This window comes from Neofelis nebulosa, chromosome 4 (genome assembly GCF_028018385.1).
Source record: "Neofelis nebulosa isolate mNeoNeb1 chromosome 4, mNeoNeb1.pri, whole genome shotgun sequence".
Classification (NCBI taxonomy): Eukaryota; Metazoa; Chordata; class Mammalia; order Carnivora; family Felidae; genus Neofelis; species Neofelis nebulosa.
In genome coordinates, this window is record NC_080785.1 from 109280178 (window position 1) to 109298759 (window position 18582).

At 50.5% G+C, this 18582-nt stretch overlaps 1 protein-coding gene across 2 annotated transcripts in view; it reads left to right on the forward strand.

The window, feature by feature from the left end:
* The window catches only part of LOC131509699 (palmitoyltransferase ZDHHC11-like), a 39979-nt gene extending 26128 nt beyond the window's left edge, over positions 1-13851 (forward strand). For both annotated transcript variants that reach the window (XM_058725723.1, XM_058725724.1), the window contains 4 exons: positions 2188-2222; positions 3704-3797; positions 9203-9275; positions 12994-13851. In XM_058725723.1, coding sequence (XP_058581706.1) covers positions 2188-2222; positions 3704-3797; positions 9203-9275; positions 12994-13289 — 498 coding nt within the window. In that variant the 3' untranslated portion in view covers positions 13290-13851. The remainder of the gene's footprint in view (positions 1-2187; positions 2223-3703; positions 3798-9202; positions 9276-12993) is intronic.
* Positions 13852-18582: the final 4731 nt, after the last annotated feature.

The following is an 18582-nucleotide window of genomic DNA, read 5'->3' on the forward strand; positions in this document are numbered from 1 at the left end:
ATGATTCTAAAATACAAACAAAACAAAAAACAAAACTACTAGTAATGAAATAGCTTTGCAAGAGGCAGGTAAAGTGCTCTCCAGTAAGCTCTGGGACATTTATCTTCAGTGTTATCCAGAGCACACCTGAAATCAAATACAGTCCCTACCTGGCGTCAGGAACCTCTGTGTGCCTCCAGCTAGCTCCACAGCAAATTGCCACCACGTGGTCAAAGTAAAAATTTCTCCATTGCCTTGGCTGACCTAGAAATGTTTTATGTAATTTGCCATTATCTGGAATGGAAACAGTTGTTAAAAAATAAATCTTTTGACTTTGTATTGTTAAAAAAAAATAGCAAGTCCAATCATATTTCTGTATTTGGCAAAAATGCCACTGAAAATAATATTAGTTATTTTATTAACAATAGCATTAACAATAATGAATTTAACAAAACTGTAGTAAAGTCTATACATTGAAAGTTATAAGTCATTGCTGAGAGAAACTGAAGACATTTAAAATAATGGAAAGATATACAACGTTCATGGATATGAACACTCAATATTGTTAAGATAGCATTTCCCCCAAAACTGATCTATGGACATAGTACAATCCCTATTGAATTCCTAGGAGGTTCTGTTTTTTTGTGTGTTGTTGTTGTTGTTGTTGTTTAACCAACAAGCTGATCATAAAATGTACATGGAAATTCAGAGTACCTAGAGTAGCCAGAACAATTTTGAAAAGAGAACAAAATTGGAAGAATTATACAATCTGACTTCAAAATTTACTAAAAAGCTATAGTAATCAGGTTAGTGTAGTCAATGGAATAGAATACAAATTCTAGAAGTAAGCCTTCACATTTATGGCCAAGGCAATCCTTTGGGGAGAAGTGAAAATTTCAACAAATGGTCCTGGAACAACCAGATATCCATTGTGAAATAAAAATAACACCGTACTGGGAATGCAAGCTGGTGCAGCCGCTCGGGAAAATAGTATGGAGCTTCCTCAAAAAGCTAAAAATAGGGGCGCCTGGGTGGCGCAGTCGGTTAAGCGTCCGACTTCAGCCAGGTCACGATCTCGCGGTCTGTGAGTTCGAGCCCCGCGTCGGGCTCTGGGCTGATGGCTCGGAGCCTGGAGCCTGTTTCCGATTCTGTGTCTCCCTCTCTCTCTGCCCCTCCCCCGTTCGTGCTCTGTCTCTCTCTGTCCCAAAAATAAAAATAAAAATTAAAAAAAAAAAAAAAAAAAAGCTAAAAATAGAACTACCCTATGACCCAGCAATTGCACTACTAGGTATTTATCCAGGGGATACAGGTGTGCTGCTTCAAAGGGACACATCCACCCCAATGTTTATAGCAGCACTATCAACAATAGCCAAAGTATGGAAAGAGCCCAAATGTCCATCAATGGATGAATGGATAAAGAAAATGTGGTATATACAATGGAGTATTACTTGGCAATCAAAAAGAATGAAATCTTGCCATTTGCAACTACGTGGATGGAACTGGAGGGTATTATGCTAAGTGAAATAGTCAGTCAGAGAAAGACAAAAATCATAGGACTTCACTTATATGAGGACTTTAAGACACAAAACAGATGAATACAAAGGAAGGGAAGCAAAAATAATATAAAAACAGGGAGGGGGACAAAACAGAAGAGACTCATAAATATGGAGAACAAACAGAGGGTTATGGAAGGGGTTGTGGGAGAGGGGATGGGCTAAATGGGTAAGGGGCACTAAGGAATCTACTCCTGAAATCATTGTTGCACTATATGCTAATTTGGATGTATATTTAAAAAAAATAAAAAAAATAAAAAAAAAAATACCGTACTTAGGTATTGACTGCCCTGAGACCCAGGTGCTGTCAAGGTCAGACTCTCCTGGGGTGTCTCCCCTCAGCCCTCCAAGTCCTCAGGCGGCCCCTCTTCTGTGCGCCTCAGTCTTGGCAGCTGCCCGCATGCAGACCTGCCACAGAGGTCAGGGCCCGCCGGTGGCCGCGTGTGACACATACCGGTCCTGAGCGGGCCCCTTGGCCAGTGTGGGCACTGGCTGTGGAGTGCGCTCCCTCACAGACCCCTTCCCTGACCCTGGGACCCTGAGGATATTTGCTCCAAATCGGGTAATAAAGAATGTGGGTTTCGTTTAACAATAAGCTCGACATTGACCACTCCATCTTGTTTCCTGTCGTGAACAATCATTTCTTCTCTCACAGGAAATAGACAACAGCCTGACTTTATCTGCCCTCAGGTGAGTCTCTGAGCCTCCTGCAGGTGCTTCCCGTGTCTCAAAGCCTTCACCACGATTCCCGAGGAACACAGTCTTTTGTGGGAAACCTTGGGGTACTGTGATGACGTGATCGAAGACAAACCAGTTTCCCTTGACGTCACAGATGCGGACTGCCCCCCGAAGGGCTCGCCATACTCCGCTCACTGGAGCTTGCGATGAGACCTCTCTAGGTTCTTCACAAGTAACATGTGAGCTAGTGCACAGGTGTAAGTGATGCCCGTCTACTTTCTGTCTGTGAGCATGTGCCGCTTGCAGAGGACACCGCGGTCCATGACCGTGTGCAGCAGTGGCAGGGCTCACCATGTGCCAGGTGGGTGACCGCACCTCGCAGGCCCCTGGGGAGCACACGGCCTCTGCCCCTCCTGTGCCACAGAGACAGAGAGTGGCCCCTTTCACATCATGGCCCAGCTTCAAGCACACATTTTAGAGAATAAATCAGGTGTAGCGAAACACGGTGACCACCGTCCCCTTGACAAGACGTCATCTTCTCCTGGAGTATGAGTAACAGGAGGCTTCACAGCACCCGTGTCAGCGAGGTCTGTGCTGTCTCCCCTACATTTCCCTGAGCACACGGTGAGCACAGGCTCCCTCTGTGCCTGGAAGGATGGTTCTGGGGAATATTTCGCAGTTGTAAGTGTCTGAATATTGTATCCTGACTTCACAACCTCAGTAACTTTGTACCAAGTGCCCTTTAATGCATTTGAAGTAAAATTAAAAAGGGCAAGTTATTTACTTGAATGTCACCCACCACACACACACACACACACACACACACACACACCTCCTGCTCTGGCCCGCAGGGATTGTTGCAGAAAATGTTTCTTTGGTAACCAAAGAGTTTGGACCCAGTTGAGCAGCTAGCGCTTTAGACACCTTCCGTGGCCTGCTCCTGAGGCCTCACCCGAGTCTTAGTCCTCGAGGCCCACCTACCCAGGGCCTCCCTGGGACGTCGGTCACTGGGAAACCTTGTAGGACTTAATGCAGCTTGTGTTCCTGGCGGTCGCTGGCAGACAAACTTATTGGGAGTACTTCTTTCCGGCTGTTTATCTGTCTAGGGTGTATGGTCTGCTGGTTATGTACAAATCAGCCAAACAGTGAATATATGAATAAGGGGGAGGGTCCATCATGCAGGTGAAGCTGCTTCTGTCTGGTTTTAAAGGCATTTCTGTCAGCAGAAATCCACCGGGTGGCATGTTTTAATTTTCCGCTGGTGGTGGAAGCCTGCAGTGTCCTTCTCGCATGAACCTTCTGCATGTTTATGGCGCGGGACCCCCTCTGGCACTCAGCCTCCAGGCGCTGCCTGCTCCCGAGCCTGCAGATAAGAGGGGGCCCCAGCGGGGAGATGTCCACGGACACCGTGGAGCCTGCAGGGTCCCCACGTGCTAGCCCGCCCAGCGAGGGCCTGCTCTGTAATGTGTTCCTCCTTCCCTGCTCTGCCCTAGCCTACCTGGGAGCAAGGTGTCCTTGTCGCTATCCAGTGACTTCACCACACACCCCACCTTGGCCGCCGGCACAGAGGACCACCTGCCACTGAAGGTGAGCCTGTGCTCAGATGTAGGGCTTGGGGCTCCCTCGTAAACTGGGCTCAGCACCATACCTGGATGCTGGTCGCACTGGTGTTCTGCATTTACTGGGTGCCTGGGCCACTACACAAAGAGCACCGACGGTGTGTGTGGAGTAGGAGGAGAAGCGAGAGCAGATCACGCTCCTGACAGGGGCCCGTGTGTGTGAGAAGTGGAGTCCCCAGACAGGTGTCCCTAAAACAAGCCTCGTATGTGTGCTCTGGTGCCACATGTTGGTGATGGCCACGTGGTAGGTGACACAGAGCAGAACGCCCGCTGTGATAGACTCTCAGCAGTGGGTGTTTTCAGGGTGTCCTGTGTAATCCCTTCAACTTTCTGTGTGTTTGGAGTTTTTCATAATAAATGTTGGGGATAAATGTTGGGATAGAGAAGGGGTGTGTATAACTGACGGTCAACACAGAGCGTGTGAGCCACACATGGGGTTGAGTGAGGAAGCCTGCAGATGATACGCTCATGGCCCCAGGACAGGGCGTGTGGGGTGGCCTGTGTGGCCAGGCAGGAGACGCAAGTAGACACAGTATGGTGGCAGCCTCACCAGCAGGTGAGTGTAGAACCCAGCAAGGCAGGGCTGTGGAGGACCCGGGTCCCACCGTCCATCCTTCTGTGTGCTCCCTTCCAGAGTGGCTCACGAGGCCACCCAGCCAGTGGGGCCTGAGTTGCTTCTGTAACAGCACGAGGCTCCAGACAATGTGCTGGAAGCCTCGGCTTCGAGCTTGACTGCACTTGAGAGGGCCCCTCAGACCCTGGTGCTCAGCCGCCCATGCACATTCACTGAACTCACACCGTTCCCCGGGCTGGGGCTTCCTCTCTGCTCATTCTGGAACCCGCGTTTAATCCTGACACCCTGTGTGCCCCACTTCACACCAGGCCCACCCCTCTGCGGGTGATCCCAAGGCCCGTAGCTCTTAGCAGAGTCATTAGAGAAAAATGGGCACCATAAGACACACTTGGACTTGGAGTCCACTCTGGTGTGCAAGCGTGACTGGTTCCACAGCCCAGAGTAAGTTCTTTAACCTCCTGGAGTGCCTGGGTCTGCACGCTTGCAAGATATGCATGGACTCTGTGTGGGGTCCCGAGTCCCGCTGCCGGTGTCCAGCTGGGACTGGTGCTCAGTAAATGGTAACCCCCGTCCCCCATCACACCTGCTTTGGACCTTGCTGCCCATTAATTATAATCCTCATCTGAGGACACAGACTCATCACTGATCTCTGCATTACCTGCTTCCTAAGTTTACTCAGTATTTTATTTATTTTTGGTAACAGATGAAGCATCACCCCACCCCCCCAGAAAAAGGCAGGGTCCTGATGTGGTCAGCTTCTGTGTGGCCCAGCCACATGTGGTCTGCTTCTGTGTGTGTGGCTTGGCCATGCTCTTTGTTCTCATGTTTTCCTTTCACTTCAGTGTTTCACATCATACGTATTCCTAAAAAATAGATGCTCACAACACATCGGTTACTCTTTACTTCACAGAAAGGACATAGTGTGCATGTGATGTTTGGAATTTGGGGGAATCACCTCTCGGTCAAAACGATGGTTCCCTGTTCCGGGTGGCGGAGCTCATTTGCCTTCCTTCTGCGACTGCTTCTTGTAACTCCCCTCTGCTGTGGCCAGCAGGACGTGTGCCCCCGTGCAGGTCTCTGTGATGAGCAGTAGGCCATCTCTTCTACAAGGCCAGACTCTTCTACAGGGGTGCTCGGTCTGCAGTCCCGCAGAAGCATATGCATATTCGGAGCCCCGTGGGTCCGTGTCGTCCCCAACACCCGGGGCACCTAGTGGTGCGGCTGGCGGCTCATGATCCCTCCCAGCCTTCCCCTCACCACCGATGGTGCTGAATGTGAATTAGCCACGTGAATTTCCTTCTGTGGGAAGTGCTTGCTCTTGTCGTTGGCCCATTTTCCTCCTGGCCTGTTTCTGCTTTTCTTATAGATATACTTGTGTTCTTTATATATGCTTGATACAAACGCCTCATTAGTTGGGTGAATTACAGATAGAGTGTCACAGCAACTCGACTCGATGCTTAGCTGAACTCAACATTTGATGAGTCAGAGTCACACTCACACTTGTGCATATTTTATGATAATGCTTTTTGGTCTCGTTTAATCTTGAACCCAATCTTCTAAAAGACAGTCATCTATACTTTCCACTACTAATTTTCAACATTTGATTTTGAGAGTTGAGTCCTCACTCTGCGGATCATTGGTGTGTTTAGTGTGAGGTAGGGATCCAGCTTCATCCGTTCCAGGTGGGTTTCTGTTGTTCCAGCTGCTTTCGCTAAACATCAAATGGACCTTCTTTCCCCCACTGATTTATTTTTGGTATGTCTCGTATACTTTTTATTCCATACTTCCTCCACTACTGCCTTTCTGTATTTAGTTGAATTTGCATACTGTGCCATTGTGATCCCCATCTTCTTTCCTTTTGCTTATACTTTTTAGTTACCTTCTTACTGGTTACCTTGGGGATTACAATTAATACCTTAAACTTATAAGAGTCTAGTTTGAATAATACTACATTAATTTCGGTAATATATACTCTGATCCTATACATCTTCCTACCTCTTCCTTTATATTGTTACATCTTTACACATTGTGTGCCCATTAAGAAAGATTTATAATTATTCTGTGAATTGGTCTTTTAAGTCACCTAGAGAAGAAGAGGAGTTACAAACCAAAGTACGACAATCCTGGCTTATGTCTCAACCTGTGTGGTTATCTTTCTGAGCGTACTTTATTTCATCTACTGTCTAGAGCCTCTGTTTTAGCCTAAATATCTCCCTTTAGCATTTCTTGTAGGGGAGGTCTGTTGCTCATGAGTTCTCTCAGCTTTTGTTTATCTAAGAACATCTTAATTTCTTCTTTATTCCCAAAATATGGTTTTGCCGGATTTAGAATTTTTGGTTGGCAGATTGATTTTCCTTCCAGGACTTGAAAGGTGCCCTCTGGACTCCATGGTTTCTGATGAGAAATCAGCTGTTGATCTTACTGAGGCCCCTTGTATGTGATTAACCACTTCTCTCTCAATGCTTTCAGACTCCTCTCTTTGGGTTCTGAGAATCTGGCAGTGCTGTGTCTTGGTGTGAACCCTTCTGAGTTTGTCTTGCTTGGAGTTTGTTGAGCTTCTTGGATGTGTAGATCCATATCTTCCATCGGATTTGGAAAGCGTGCAGGCTGTGTTTCTTCAGATACTTTTTCTCTCTGCCCCCTCTCTTCTCCTTCTGGGCCTCAGGTCCGCCAGGTGCTCTTCATTTTCCTTTGTTCCATTTTTCTCCCTGGTCCTCAGGTTGGAGAATTTCAATTGTCTTCAGCCTCACCGATCCTTTCTTCTCCTGCTCTGTTGTGAACTCTTCTAGTGAATTTTTAATTTCACACTTTTTGGTGGCAGAATTTGGTTCTTTTTTGTAATTCTATCTCTTTATTGATTTTCTTTTTTGTTCATTCGGTATTTTCATGACTTCCTTTAATTCTTCACCTTGGCTCATTGAGCACATTTAAGATAACTGACCTAATGTCCTTGACTACTAATTCAAATGTCTGGGCTTCTTCCAGGAAATTCTGTCAAATTATTTTTCTCCTTTGAATGCGCCATATTTTCCTGTTTCTCTGGATGTTTTATAATTTTTTGTTGAGAACTGTATATCCTGAGTATTATAATGTGGTTAAGTCTGGACATTAGATTCTCCCACTGCTTGGGATTGTAGATCTTTGCTTGTTGAACTATCAGTTTGTGACTCTCCCAAGCTACTTTTGCAAAACATGTATTTGTTGTTGCAAAGTTTCTCTCATTATCTCTGTGGTCAGCCAGTGTTTTCCTTCAATGTCTGGCTGCAAATAAGGGGAATAAGTGTCCCATTAGATGCTCCCAAAGACAGCTACTGCTGCCAAGGGGGCCAGGGCAAGCGAGCCCTTGTGCCGGCCCCTTGGGACATGACCAGACCAGACCAACCAAAGGCACAACAGACAAGTTTTGGAGTACAGAGTCCCTACTGCCTGCACAGGAATGAAGGCTGTTGGCCTGTAGCCACAGGACGACCAAGGGTGGGTTTGTCGCTGCTTTGTTGACACCACTCACTCGGGAGACTTGGGCAGCATCCCTTCCCTGGTGCTGTGCACCATGTCTGGTCTGGCTTCAGAGTCTGGAATAGTTGACCCCAAAGGCTCTCTTTAGCACAGTGGTCACATCTGGTCATGCTTCCTGTTCCCTGGCTTTGTCCTCAGGTGAAGGATGCCGATGTGCACTCTGAGAACACGTGTCACCACCTCCCCACAAATCTCTACCCCGCAGGCAGGCCTCCACTGTTCCACTGCCCGGCTCCATTGCGTTTCCCTGGGGCATCATTTCAGTAATACCTTGATCACCTTTGCTTCCAAGCTCCATCACCTCCTTCTGTGGGGTTTTCTTACACGTCCTGCCTCTATCAGGTTGCTGCCTACTCTGTGGCCCTCTGTGGCCAGCGCCCCCACCTCTTACCCGTCAGAGCCCTGCCCCCACCTCAGCTCCCACAACTGCCTCTGCGTTGGGTCTCCTGGGGGCCTGTCCATCTCAACAGCATTGTCCTCACGCCTGGCTTTTCTGCAGTCTGTTCCCGTTTGCTTCCTCTTCTTCAGGGAGCCATTGTTCATGAGGCTCCCCTTTCATTTCCTTCCTATTTAACCTCATTCATGCCTCAGTTTGTATCTTGACTAATTCTCAAGAGCTAGCTCTGGGAGGAGGACAAAGGCATGTACGGGTTTAGAGATCTCCTAGAGACACTGGACTTGCAGAACCTTCCAAGGAAAGTTGTGCACAGCTGCACAGTCCAGTCCCACCGCAGCCCTGTAAGTCAGAAGGAGCACCGTCCCTGGCCATCTGGCAAGAGCCAGGCTCTCCCCTGTCATCTGTGCAGGGGATTTGAAGTCACCGTCAGCAGGCCCAGTAGCACCAGGGCAAGGGAGAAACCTCCTGCTTTCGAGAGATGGTGTGAAGACATTCGGGGCCCCTGGGTAACCAGAACTCACCACCAGCAAGCAGATTGTGCAGAGAAGGTGCCAAGCAAGATGAGGCGGCCTGTGTTGTGTCTTCCCCCCATGCCAATGGTCCAAATAGGCTTTGCTGGCCCCCAGGAGACCCTCCTGCTCATCAGGAAAAGCACCACTTGTCTCTGTCCTGATGCGCATGCAGAGGGAAAAGCCACCCCCCCAGCGCAGCCTCATCAGCAGCCCCACATACAAGTGAGTGCTCTGAACTCAAGAGGCGAGATGGCTGCCAGTGTCCCAGAGCCCGTCATGGCTCCATCTCCAAATTGTGCTCTTGCTGCTACATTCTGTCCCCTTTGGCAGTGCGAGAGATGCCATGTCACGTATTTCCTGTTATTTCTCTGCAGGTCTTAAAGGACCAACAGGAAATGAGTTTGCCTGTGGAAGGAGACAGTGCTGAGGGCAAAGGCCCAGCTTCAGGTAAGACATCACACAGTGTGGGAGTTGACATCCACCCAAGTTTGATTCCCTAAAGAGGAAAATGTTTTCTCCAGAAAAACAAGGAGAGGGAGAAATCACCGGTGGGGAGTCAAAGGCCAGGACGCTTGTTGTCTCAGTGGCAAGGAGGACAAGCTTGGGCTCACGTAGTGTCTGCCAATGGTGCCTGGCGTCCCCACGCTAGCCCCACCACCTGCTCTGTGTGCCACAAAGCAGCAGGTGCAAGACGTGGGGCTGAACGCCCCGCTGGCAGAGTGCCGGCAAGGTAGGAGCTGGCCCTGGATGGCGTTGCTGTGGCTGCCGATGTGAGCCATGGACCCTGACGTGCAGGGGTGGCCAGCCTAATGATGGCACCAGAGCGAGGGCCACGGAGAGTTTGACTAGTGACTGGAACCAAAGGCCTGATGTGCTCTGTTAGAGGCTCAGACTCCACCACCCGCACGCTGTCTGCCGAAATGCACGGTGATTTCGTTGTTCACTCGCCTGACCCTTCCAGAGTCCTTCTGAGACGGCCCCACCTCATCTAAGGAAATGTTCCCCACTCAGCTTTTAAACAACTACCTACCCTTGGCCACGATGACGCCTCCTGCTGCCACCATCACTTCAGAGCTCACAGTGCAATTCTCCAGTGCTCCTGTTTCTAGAAAAGAGGTGGAGGCTGACCTTTCAACACACCTGTGGCCGCAGGAGTCAGTGGCTCCTGTTTCTAGAAAAGAGGTGGAGGCTGAGAGGGTGAGTTTGATTTCTGCGTGATTCCAGAAAGGGCCAAAGCTGGATTTTAAGAAACATAAAATACAAGCAAGTGGTATAAGTGACAGGGAGCCTGAGCCTCAGGTCTGGGTACATGGCAGGTTGGCTCCTGAGTGGACTGACACCACGGGCACATGCATGTGCACGCTGTCCATGTGGGTGTGGTGCTTGTGGACAGGTAAGAACAAGGGGTCCTCGGCCAGGGACAGAGGCAAAGAAAAAACCCACAGAGAGCCCCGTGGGCACCTGCAGCCTATGTCCCAAGAGCCCCTGCCTCCCTGGTGAGCCGGGTTCTCACGGCCTCACATAAGGGAGAGACAGGCCCAAGCTCAGGGCGCAGCCAGAATGGAAGGCCGATAAGTCATCCTGTAAAATCGGGACTCAAATGGCTACACGTGCATTGTAGTGGTGAGCTCGGAGGAACCCCGTGCTCCGCTCCCACAAGACACAAGAATGAACCTTGGAGCCGAAAGGAGCTGAGAAAATCCCCAAACTCCTCAAGCTGAGGATTAACACCAAGTGATTCTGGACCAGCCGTTTGCAGGTGCCGAGAGGCGCTCCCCTCGCAGGAGCTGGGAAGATACCAGCCGCTCTCATCCCACATGGCCACGCCCTCATGGAGGCCAAGGCCACCACCGAAAAAGACACATGTTGGGAGTTGGGCTCAAGGACCAAATGCAAAGTAACTGTGGTTGTTGTTTGGGGAAACAACAGGCAAAGGGGAAAACATCTGAAGAGAACAGAAAACTTGTTTAAATTGCATGTGTATTTGAAGAGAAACCAAATAAAACTTAGAGCTGCAGAAAATACCACTGACGTGGGGCAGCTGACTGAGGGTTTTGTAGCACACGGGTCACAGTTGGAGTTCGTGAGCTCGAAGCTGGAACTGGAGAAGTTACCTGACACTCAAAGAAGGGACGACAGGCGGAGAGCGTGACCGGAGGTGGGGCTTGGGTCTGTGGTGTGAGCGGGGTCCCCTGCAAGGAGGGCTGCTCGGGGGGCATTGTGCGAGGCAGTGGGGCTGAGGGCCCTGCACTGCAAACCCGCACACACTCGGGTCCAATGAGTCCAGGAACAGCAAATGAGACTGTAGATATGTCGTGAGCAAGCTGGCACACTCCAGAGACAAATAAAATGCGTATTTTTAAATATTTGGCGATAAAAAAGGGGAGTCCTTCCAGGGAATATCGACTAGCTACACTCGTTGTAATGGAAGCTATAGCAGAGTGGAGTCCTGCCTGCAGTACAGGGGGCCATCAGCCCAGGGCTGCCCTCCTGGCTGATGCACGTTTTAAGGTGAAAGTGAAACAGGCACTTCACACAGAAGTAAGGAATGTTAGGGAGTGAAAAATAGACCATTTTTGTAGCATTTTTAGAAAGCAATGTCCCTAGGAACAGACCTAACAAAAGACATGCCGGACTCATGGAGAAAATGATAAAACTTGCAGAGGGACGTTTTAAGGAGCCTGATGAGTGCGGACAGACACAGTTCACAGAGTGCGTGCCAGGCCTCCCAGAGAGGCCAGTGCAGGATGCCAGCTCGAAACCCTGCGTCTGAGATGTGTATGGAACTGCAAAGGATCAAGAATGCCAAGAAGCAGAAAAGGAGCAATTTAGGATGTCTGGCTGGGCTGCTTCCACGAAGCTTGTGAATCAAAGACAGAGTGGTGTCTGTGCAGAAATAAGCACAGGGCCTGGTGTGGTGGCTTGCAGGGGCCGCGAGCACGTCAGTGGGCACAGGGACACTGTTTCTGGTGTGGGGCGACTGACGAGCAGGGGTGGGTAGATTGTTTCATAAACGCGGAAACATTTGGTGCCGTGTGGGAATAACACTAATGAAACCAGACCCCACCTTGTACCGTTTACACAAATTAATTCCACGTGGACTAAAGACATAATGCGTGAAGGGACAACTATACAAACTGGAAGATAATATTTGGTACTATCTTCTTTTTTTAAATTTATTTATTTATTTTGGGAGAGACGGAGAATAGGGGAGGGGTAGAGAGCCAGGGAAAGAGAGAATCCCAAGCAGGCTTAGCACTGTCAGCACAGAGCCCGATGCGGGGCTCGATCCCAGGAAACCGTGAGATTTTGACCTGAACCGAGACCCAGAGTCCGATGCTTCACAGACTGAGCCCCCCCCCGGGCACTCCTGGTACTGTCCTTATGTCCTCATGGTGACTGAGGGTCCTTAAGCAAGATTTTCTTTAAGGCACTGTCCCTAAAGGAAGATACACAGAAATTAGATCACACCCAGATACAAAGGGAGGCTGTCAAAAATTGGGAAAATATTTGTAACACATAGCTGACAAAAATTGGTGTCCAGGACACAAAGTACTATGACACCAGCAGGAAAAACGTAGACACATGATGACTAGGCACTTCAGGGAACAAGGAACCCAGAAGACCCACAAACAAGTGTGTACCTGCTGCCATCCTCTGGGAAATGTGACTGAAAACCACATGTGGTGGGGTGAGGTCCCTGTCACATGAGCAGGTGTGAGTCTGACATCACTGAGGACTGGCACAGGTGGGCCTGGGACGTGCACGTGGCTGGTGGGCTGGGCCAGCGCTGCACCCACAGCTGGTGGACAAGGCCGTCGGCACCGCCAGTCATCCTGGGTGTGGGTGGGGAAATGCCTGCCCGCTGCACCAGGAGCCATGAGCATTGCTGCTGGGTCTGAGGAGATGCCCAGTACGGGGATCCCAGCATGGGGGATAGGTGGAGGAGGGTTCCCGCTGACCCGCTGAGCAGGGCTGTGTGTGCAGACACAGATGTTCTGTGCAGAAGCAGCTGCCCTCCCGGCAAGATGTCAGGACGGACTGCACCAGGAACCTGTCCTTGGCCTTCCTTGCAGAGGGCCGGTTCTGCACCTGGGGCCAAGGACTGGGCACGCCTTCTGCTCACCGCCCTCAGGTGCTCATGGCACTTTCTTTTGCTCTGCAGGAGACGAGGAGCCCACACTGGCCAAATGGGCTGTCCACACACCAATGGCCTTAGAGATCCGGGCTCGGGAAGCAGCCCTGAAGAAACTCAGGCTCCCGCACACACTGCCCTCCAGCAGCCAGAATGTGCCGCACATGGATGTCCCCTTGGAGAGGCAGCAGGTCTACGGCATGGAGCCTGCCACTGTCATCACCACCAGGAAGCCTGCAGATGGGCAGGTGTGCAATGGAGAGGACATCCAGCTTCCAGGACAGATAAAAGAGGAGACTTGGGGCCGGGCATCGCCACCCAGCTAGGAAGCAGAGAGCCCGCTCGATGCTCAGGGAGAGACCAGGGTCAACCTGGATATCTCTGTCAGCACAACTTGTGTCCACCCTGCCACGGAAGCCCCTGAGTCCAGGGCAGGCGCTCACCCCGACTCCCATGATGCCTGACTGGCCTGAGGCCGGCAGGCGCTCCCTCCGTGTTCATGATGCAGTGCAGCCCTCGACTCTATGCAGGCACCAGTGGCATCCGATGGCCCGGCTTCTTCCAAGCGGAGTGCTGGGTCCTGCATCCAGAGTCAAGGGAAGAAGGGAGCCTGTGCGCACCCTGACTTGTGCTAAATGGAAAGACTTTGACCACCCCTGCGCCTCACTCCACCTGGAAGCCATACTTGAAAGCCATTCATAATTTTTCAAACACGTCCCCATCGTGCTCCAAGATTCAGGACAGACTTGGTGTGATGTTTTCACTTGTGTTACTTAGGAATGTTGACAACTGTTATGAACCTAAGTAGCCTTTAAGGAAATTCTTCAGAATTTCTTAGAAAGTTATACGAAATAATAAAAAATAATTTCACTGGCAATAAGCTTGAAATCAGTCTTGGTAAACTTTAAATTCTTGGGTTTCAAGTGGCCTTTTCAAAGCCCCTCCTGCCCCCACCCAGCCTGGGGGCCACCTGAGTCCTGGCCAGAGTGAGGCCGAGGGGTGTGATACAGAGGAGGGGATTCTGGCTTTTTTTTTTTTTTTTTAAGTTTATTTATTTTGAAAGAGAGAGAGAAAGACAGCAAGCAAGGGAGGGGCAGAGAGAAGGAGAGAGAGAGGGAATCCCAAGCAGGCCCCATGCCACCAGCACAGGGCCGGATATGGGTCTTGAACTCAGAAACAGTGAGATCATGACCTGAGCCCAAACCAAGAATCAGACGCTTAACCCACTGAACCCCCCAGGCGCCCCAGGGCTTCTGGCTTTATGGTGAACTTTTCACCACAAGATAATTAGTGCTCTCATGAAAATGTAATTTCATTGCATCCTGGATTCATACAAAGTGAGAAAATCCCCACAACACTGGAGAACAAAAGTGAGCTGATAGGTAGGTGGTCCAGGGCCAGGGGCTCCTTTGAAACCAGGCCTTGATCCAGAAGCCAGGAACAGAGCTGGGGGCAAGGATCCGGGATGAATCCAGTCTCAGGCAAAAATAAACTGAGCTAAACTGGCCCAAGTTAAGAAGCTACATTTTCAGAGCTTGAGATCAGTCCAGATAAGCTCACAACCAAAGATCACAAACCATCACACATGAGAGAGCCAAGAAACAGTAAAAGAGAATTCAGACCCCCAGAAACCTCAAGGACTAGAAATACGGGATATTAAGGAGGATGCACAAGATATTTTAATGTTGGGGCGCGTGGGTGGCTCAGTCGGTTGGGCGACTGACTGCGGCTCTGGTCACGATCTCACAGCTCGTGAGTTCGAGCCCCACATCGGGCTCTGTGCTGACAGCTCGGAGCCTGGAGTCTGCTTCAGATTCTGTGTGTCTGTCTCTGCCCCTCCCCTGCTCACGCTCTCTGTCTCTCAAGAATCAATGTTAAAAAAATTTTTTTTAAACCAAAATATTTTAATGTGAAACAGAATGACAATAAGTAAGCAAGGAGAGGATGTTCTAAATGATCAGGAAGGTACGTAAAAAGACTGAAAAGAATTTTTAGAAATAAAAAATATACTTGTTAAAACTTGGATAAATTAAACACCAGATTAAACATAGCCAAAGAGAGAGTTCTTGAACTGGAAAGTAATCTGAAGAAGTTGTCGGAATGTGGATGCAGCCGTGAGGGCCACGTGGAGGGAGGGCTGGCAGGTGCGGAGGGCAGGTGGGCCTCAGACGCGTCCACAAAGCCCACGAGGAGGGACTTACTGTAGTGGCCGGGTCTCCCAGGACTCACAAAACACGTGCCAGTGGCTTCTTGTCCAGCCAGCTGCACAGGTGAGGAGATCTACACCTCGACCTCCTGTACGGAAGCATGGGGCACCGGAGACACTCTGACCTTAAGGACAGCCAGAGGAAAGACCACCAACAGAGGAAGAGCAGACAGACAGCAGACATTCTGGCCGTAAGGACAGAGGGAGGAAACAACTTCCACAAAGCGTGACAGAAAATAGCTGTTGACCTGGAGTCACATACCCAGAAGTGCTACACGTAGGAAAAAGTAAAAACACATTTGTAGATGACAGAGAACTGTGCTTACTACCACCAAACACATAGTGCTGTGACTGGAGAAGGCAGAAGGGAGAGAAGTGCGCGAAGCAAACATGGACAGGAGGCACGGGGAACAGGTGCGACATTCACCCTGACCCTCTCGTGCTTCCTGTCAGCTCACCAGGTTTTCACAGAGTGAAGACACAGATTTGGACGACACAAGTAACGAGCCTGATTCACGGGATGGCTGCGGACCCCAGGCTCACTTGTTGGGAGGTGTGTGTTCTCCCGGGGCTCGTGGACCTTTTCTAGAAACGGAGCTTGGGCTGCCCTGCCTCACCTCAGCACACTTCACCCAGGGACCCTCGGCGTGCCGCCCCCTCTGTTCCTCTGCCCCTTCACACTGTGCCGGTCTTCTGGCTGTTCCTGTCCCTTCCTGCTCACTGCCAGCAGCGTTCCCCTTGTGCTCCTTATGGTTGGGGAGCATCCAGCCTCTTGCGTCTGTGGGTTATAGCTTACGTCAAACTTGGAAACATTTGGCCATTATTTTTCTAACACCTTTTCTGCACCCTTGTCCCAAGTATTCTCTCTGCTTTTGGGGGAACCCCAATTAAGCACACAGTAGGCTACCTAAAGCTGTCCCACAGATCACTGACGATCCGGGTTTTCTAATTCTCTTCTTCCTGTTTCACTTTGGGTAGCTTCTGTTGCTACATTTGTTCCGTGCCTAATCTGCCATTGGCCTGTCCAGGGTATTTTCCATGTCACACACTGTAGTTTTTCAGTCCTACTAATTCAGTCTGTGGTGCTGCTGTGACTCCCATGTCTCAACTTAAATTTCAGGCCCTGTGGAATGCAGTTAGCTGTGCTAATACCTCGTATCAGTCCTGGGTCAGTCCCAGATGACTGGTCTTGTCACATGGATCTGATTTTCCTGCTGGTTTGCACCCCTGGTACTGCTACATGGAATCATTATGTTCACCTTTTGGGGTGCTGAGTATTCCTGTATTTTTATGAATATTCTTGAAATTTATTCCGAGATACAGTTAAAGACTTTGATCTTTGTGTCTTGGTTGGGGCTAATAGTCCCCCACTAAGTTGTCTCCTTCCCCTGTTGCCTCAGTCGACACTCCACGGATGCTGAGTCTTGAGCTCGGCCTCCACACTTGCTGCACACGCTGGCCAGACCCAGCTGCATTCTCACGGGCTCCTGCGGGGCTCTGGGTCCATCTTTGAGTTCTGTCACCCTGCATGGCGCTTGGAGGCTACTACCCAGGCACTTGCTGGGGACCCTGCCACTCAGGGGTCCTGTGCTTTGCTGCCTTTGCTCCATGTGAGAGAGCACACCTAATTTCTGTCACTCTGCCTCATCTGGACGCAAAAAACTGTAACAATGGGACAGATGGTACGTGCTGCTGCACAAAGGCCCATTTTCCTCTGCAAAAGCAGAAAATGCAATCATGGAAGCAGAGTCTGCCGGACCTTAAAAGGCTCAGCTGCTGTGTCCCCAGGAGGTGGAGAGGCACTGGGATGAACCCAATCCCGGAACTCTCGAGGGGAGCACTGTGTCAGGGCAGAGGGCATGGCTGCGCTAACCAGGAGGTGCGCACGCGGTCCTGTGCATGGAACGCTGCAGAGGAACTCTGGCTTAGATTAACTGGGGGCAGATCTGGACCGTACTAAGGGACAGATTTTGTTACCATGTGGAGGCTTCCTGGGAGGCTGTGGCACCTCTCTGTCCCACGGCTGCCTTCTGACAGGTTTTCATGCACATGTGGGAGCAGCTCCTCGAAGGGCTTGGATCTCAGTGGTGGCAGATTGTTTCTGTTTTCATCACCCGATAACTTGGTGGTGGACCGCGTCCTCCCAGAGGGGCAGCCAGAGAGCCACCTTGTTCACACGCCTCCTCTGGTGCACACTCCAGGCCCAGTTTTATGATTGCAAGGATAAATTCATAAGCTAAAAAAGCAAGTTTTGGGCTTCCTGGGTGGCTCCGTCAGTTGAGCATCCAACTGTTAATTTTGGCTCAGGTCATGATGTCACAATCCATGAGATCGAGCCCCGTATCGGGCTCTGCGCTGACGGTGCGGGGCCTGCTTGGGATTCTCTGTCTCCACCCCCCTCTCTCTCTGCCCCTTCCCACCTCTCTCTCTCAAACTAAATAAATTTGCATTTAAAAATAAAGATGAAAAGGCAAGTTTCTGAAGTAAGCATCACACGCACGGGCTGTGGGCGCCAGCCCTGCCCTATGCCTCTGTGTGTCCTCGTGTCAACTACCCAACCTCTCTGAGTCCCAAGAGTTGCCTGGCAGCAGGACTGCAGTCAGGGCTGTGTGTGCTGAGGACCCCAAGGAGGACCCTGAGCTCTGTTCAATACGCTGTTGTTGCCATCTTGGGGGTGCTACTAATTTTTACACAAGGGGCCCCAAGTTTGAATTCTGACCAGGCCCCGTATGTATAGCTGGCCCTGACAGTGATGCTGTCTCCACCCTCCAGAAGCAGGGCGCCAGCCAGCCTGAAATGTGGGGGCAGGACCTCCGCGGGCCGTGACTCTGCCCATCTGGCCCTGAGGGTGTCCCCATCTCCCGAGGCCTTGCCTCTCCTTCCCAGGGAAAATGCTCCTTGAACATTTATGCTCCTGAAACCTGGTGCCCACCTCCGTTGGCAGATTACCCTGTGTCTATGTCAGAGCTCTAACAGGTCTTGCAAAATGGATTCAACGGTCACCTTTGGCCGATACGACAGTGGGAACATAGTGTGCAATGTTTTTCTTTCTTCCTCTTGCATCATTAGTAGTGATGTCCAGGAGAAAGCAGTGCTCAGGCCTGAGTGGGATGCAGCGAAGACGCTGTCCAGCTCCGACCTGAACAAACAGAACCCTGAGTCTCAACGAACAGACCTCTAGACGGTCGCCCATCTTCTACCAGTTTGTAGCAGAAGTAGAAACTAGAGGGTTGAAAGGAGGCATGTGGAACCCAGGACCTCTGTGGGGCTGGGGTGGGGCTGAGCCCCTAGGGCTGCCTGTCCCTGGCTCCCAAAATGTCAGGAAAAGCACGTCCTCCCCACCGTGGCCTAGTGGTCTGCGGCAGAGCCTGCACCATAGCCCCCTCTCTGGTTCGTGAGCTGCCTGTGCAGGC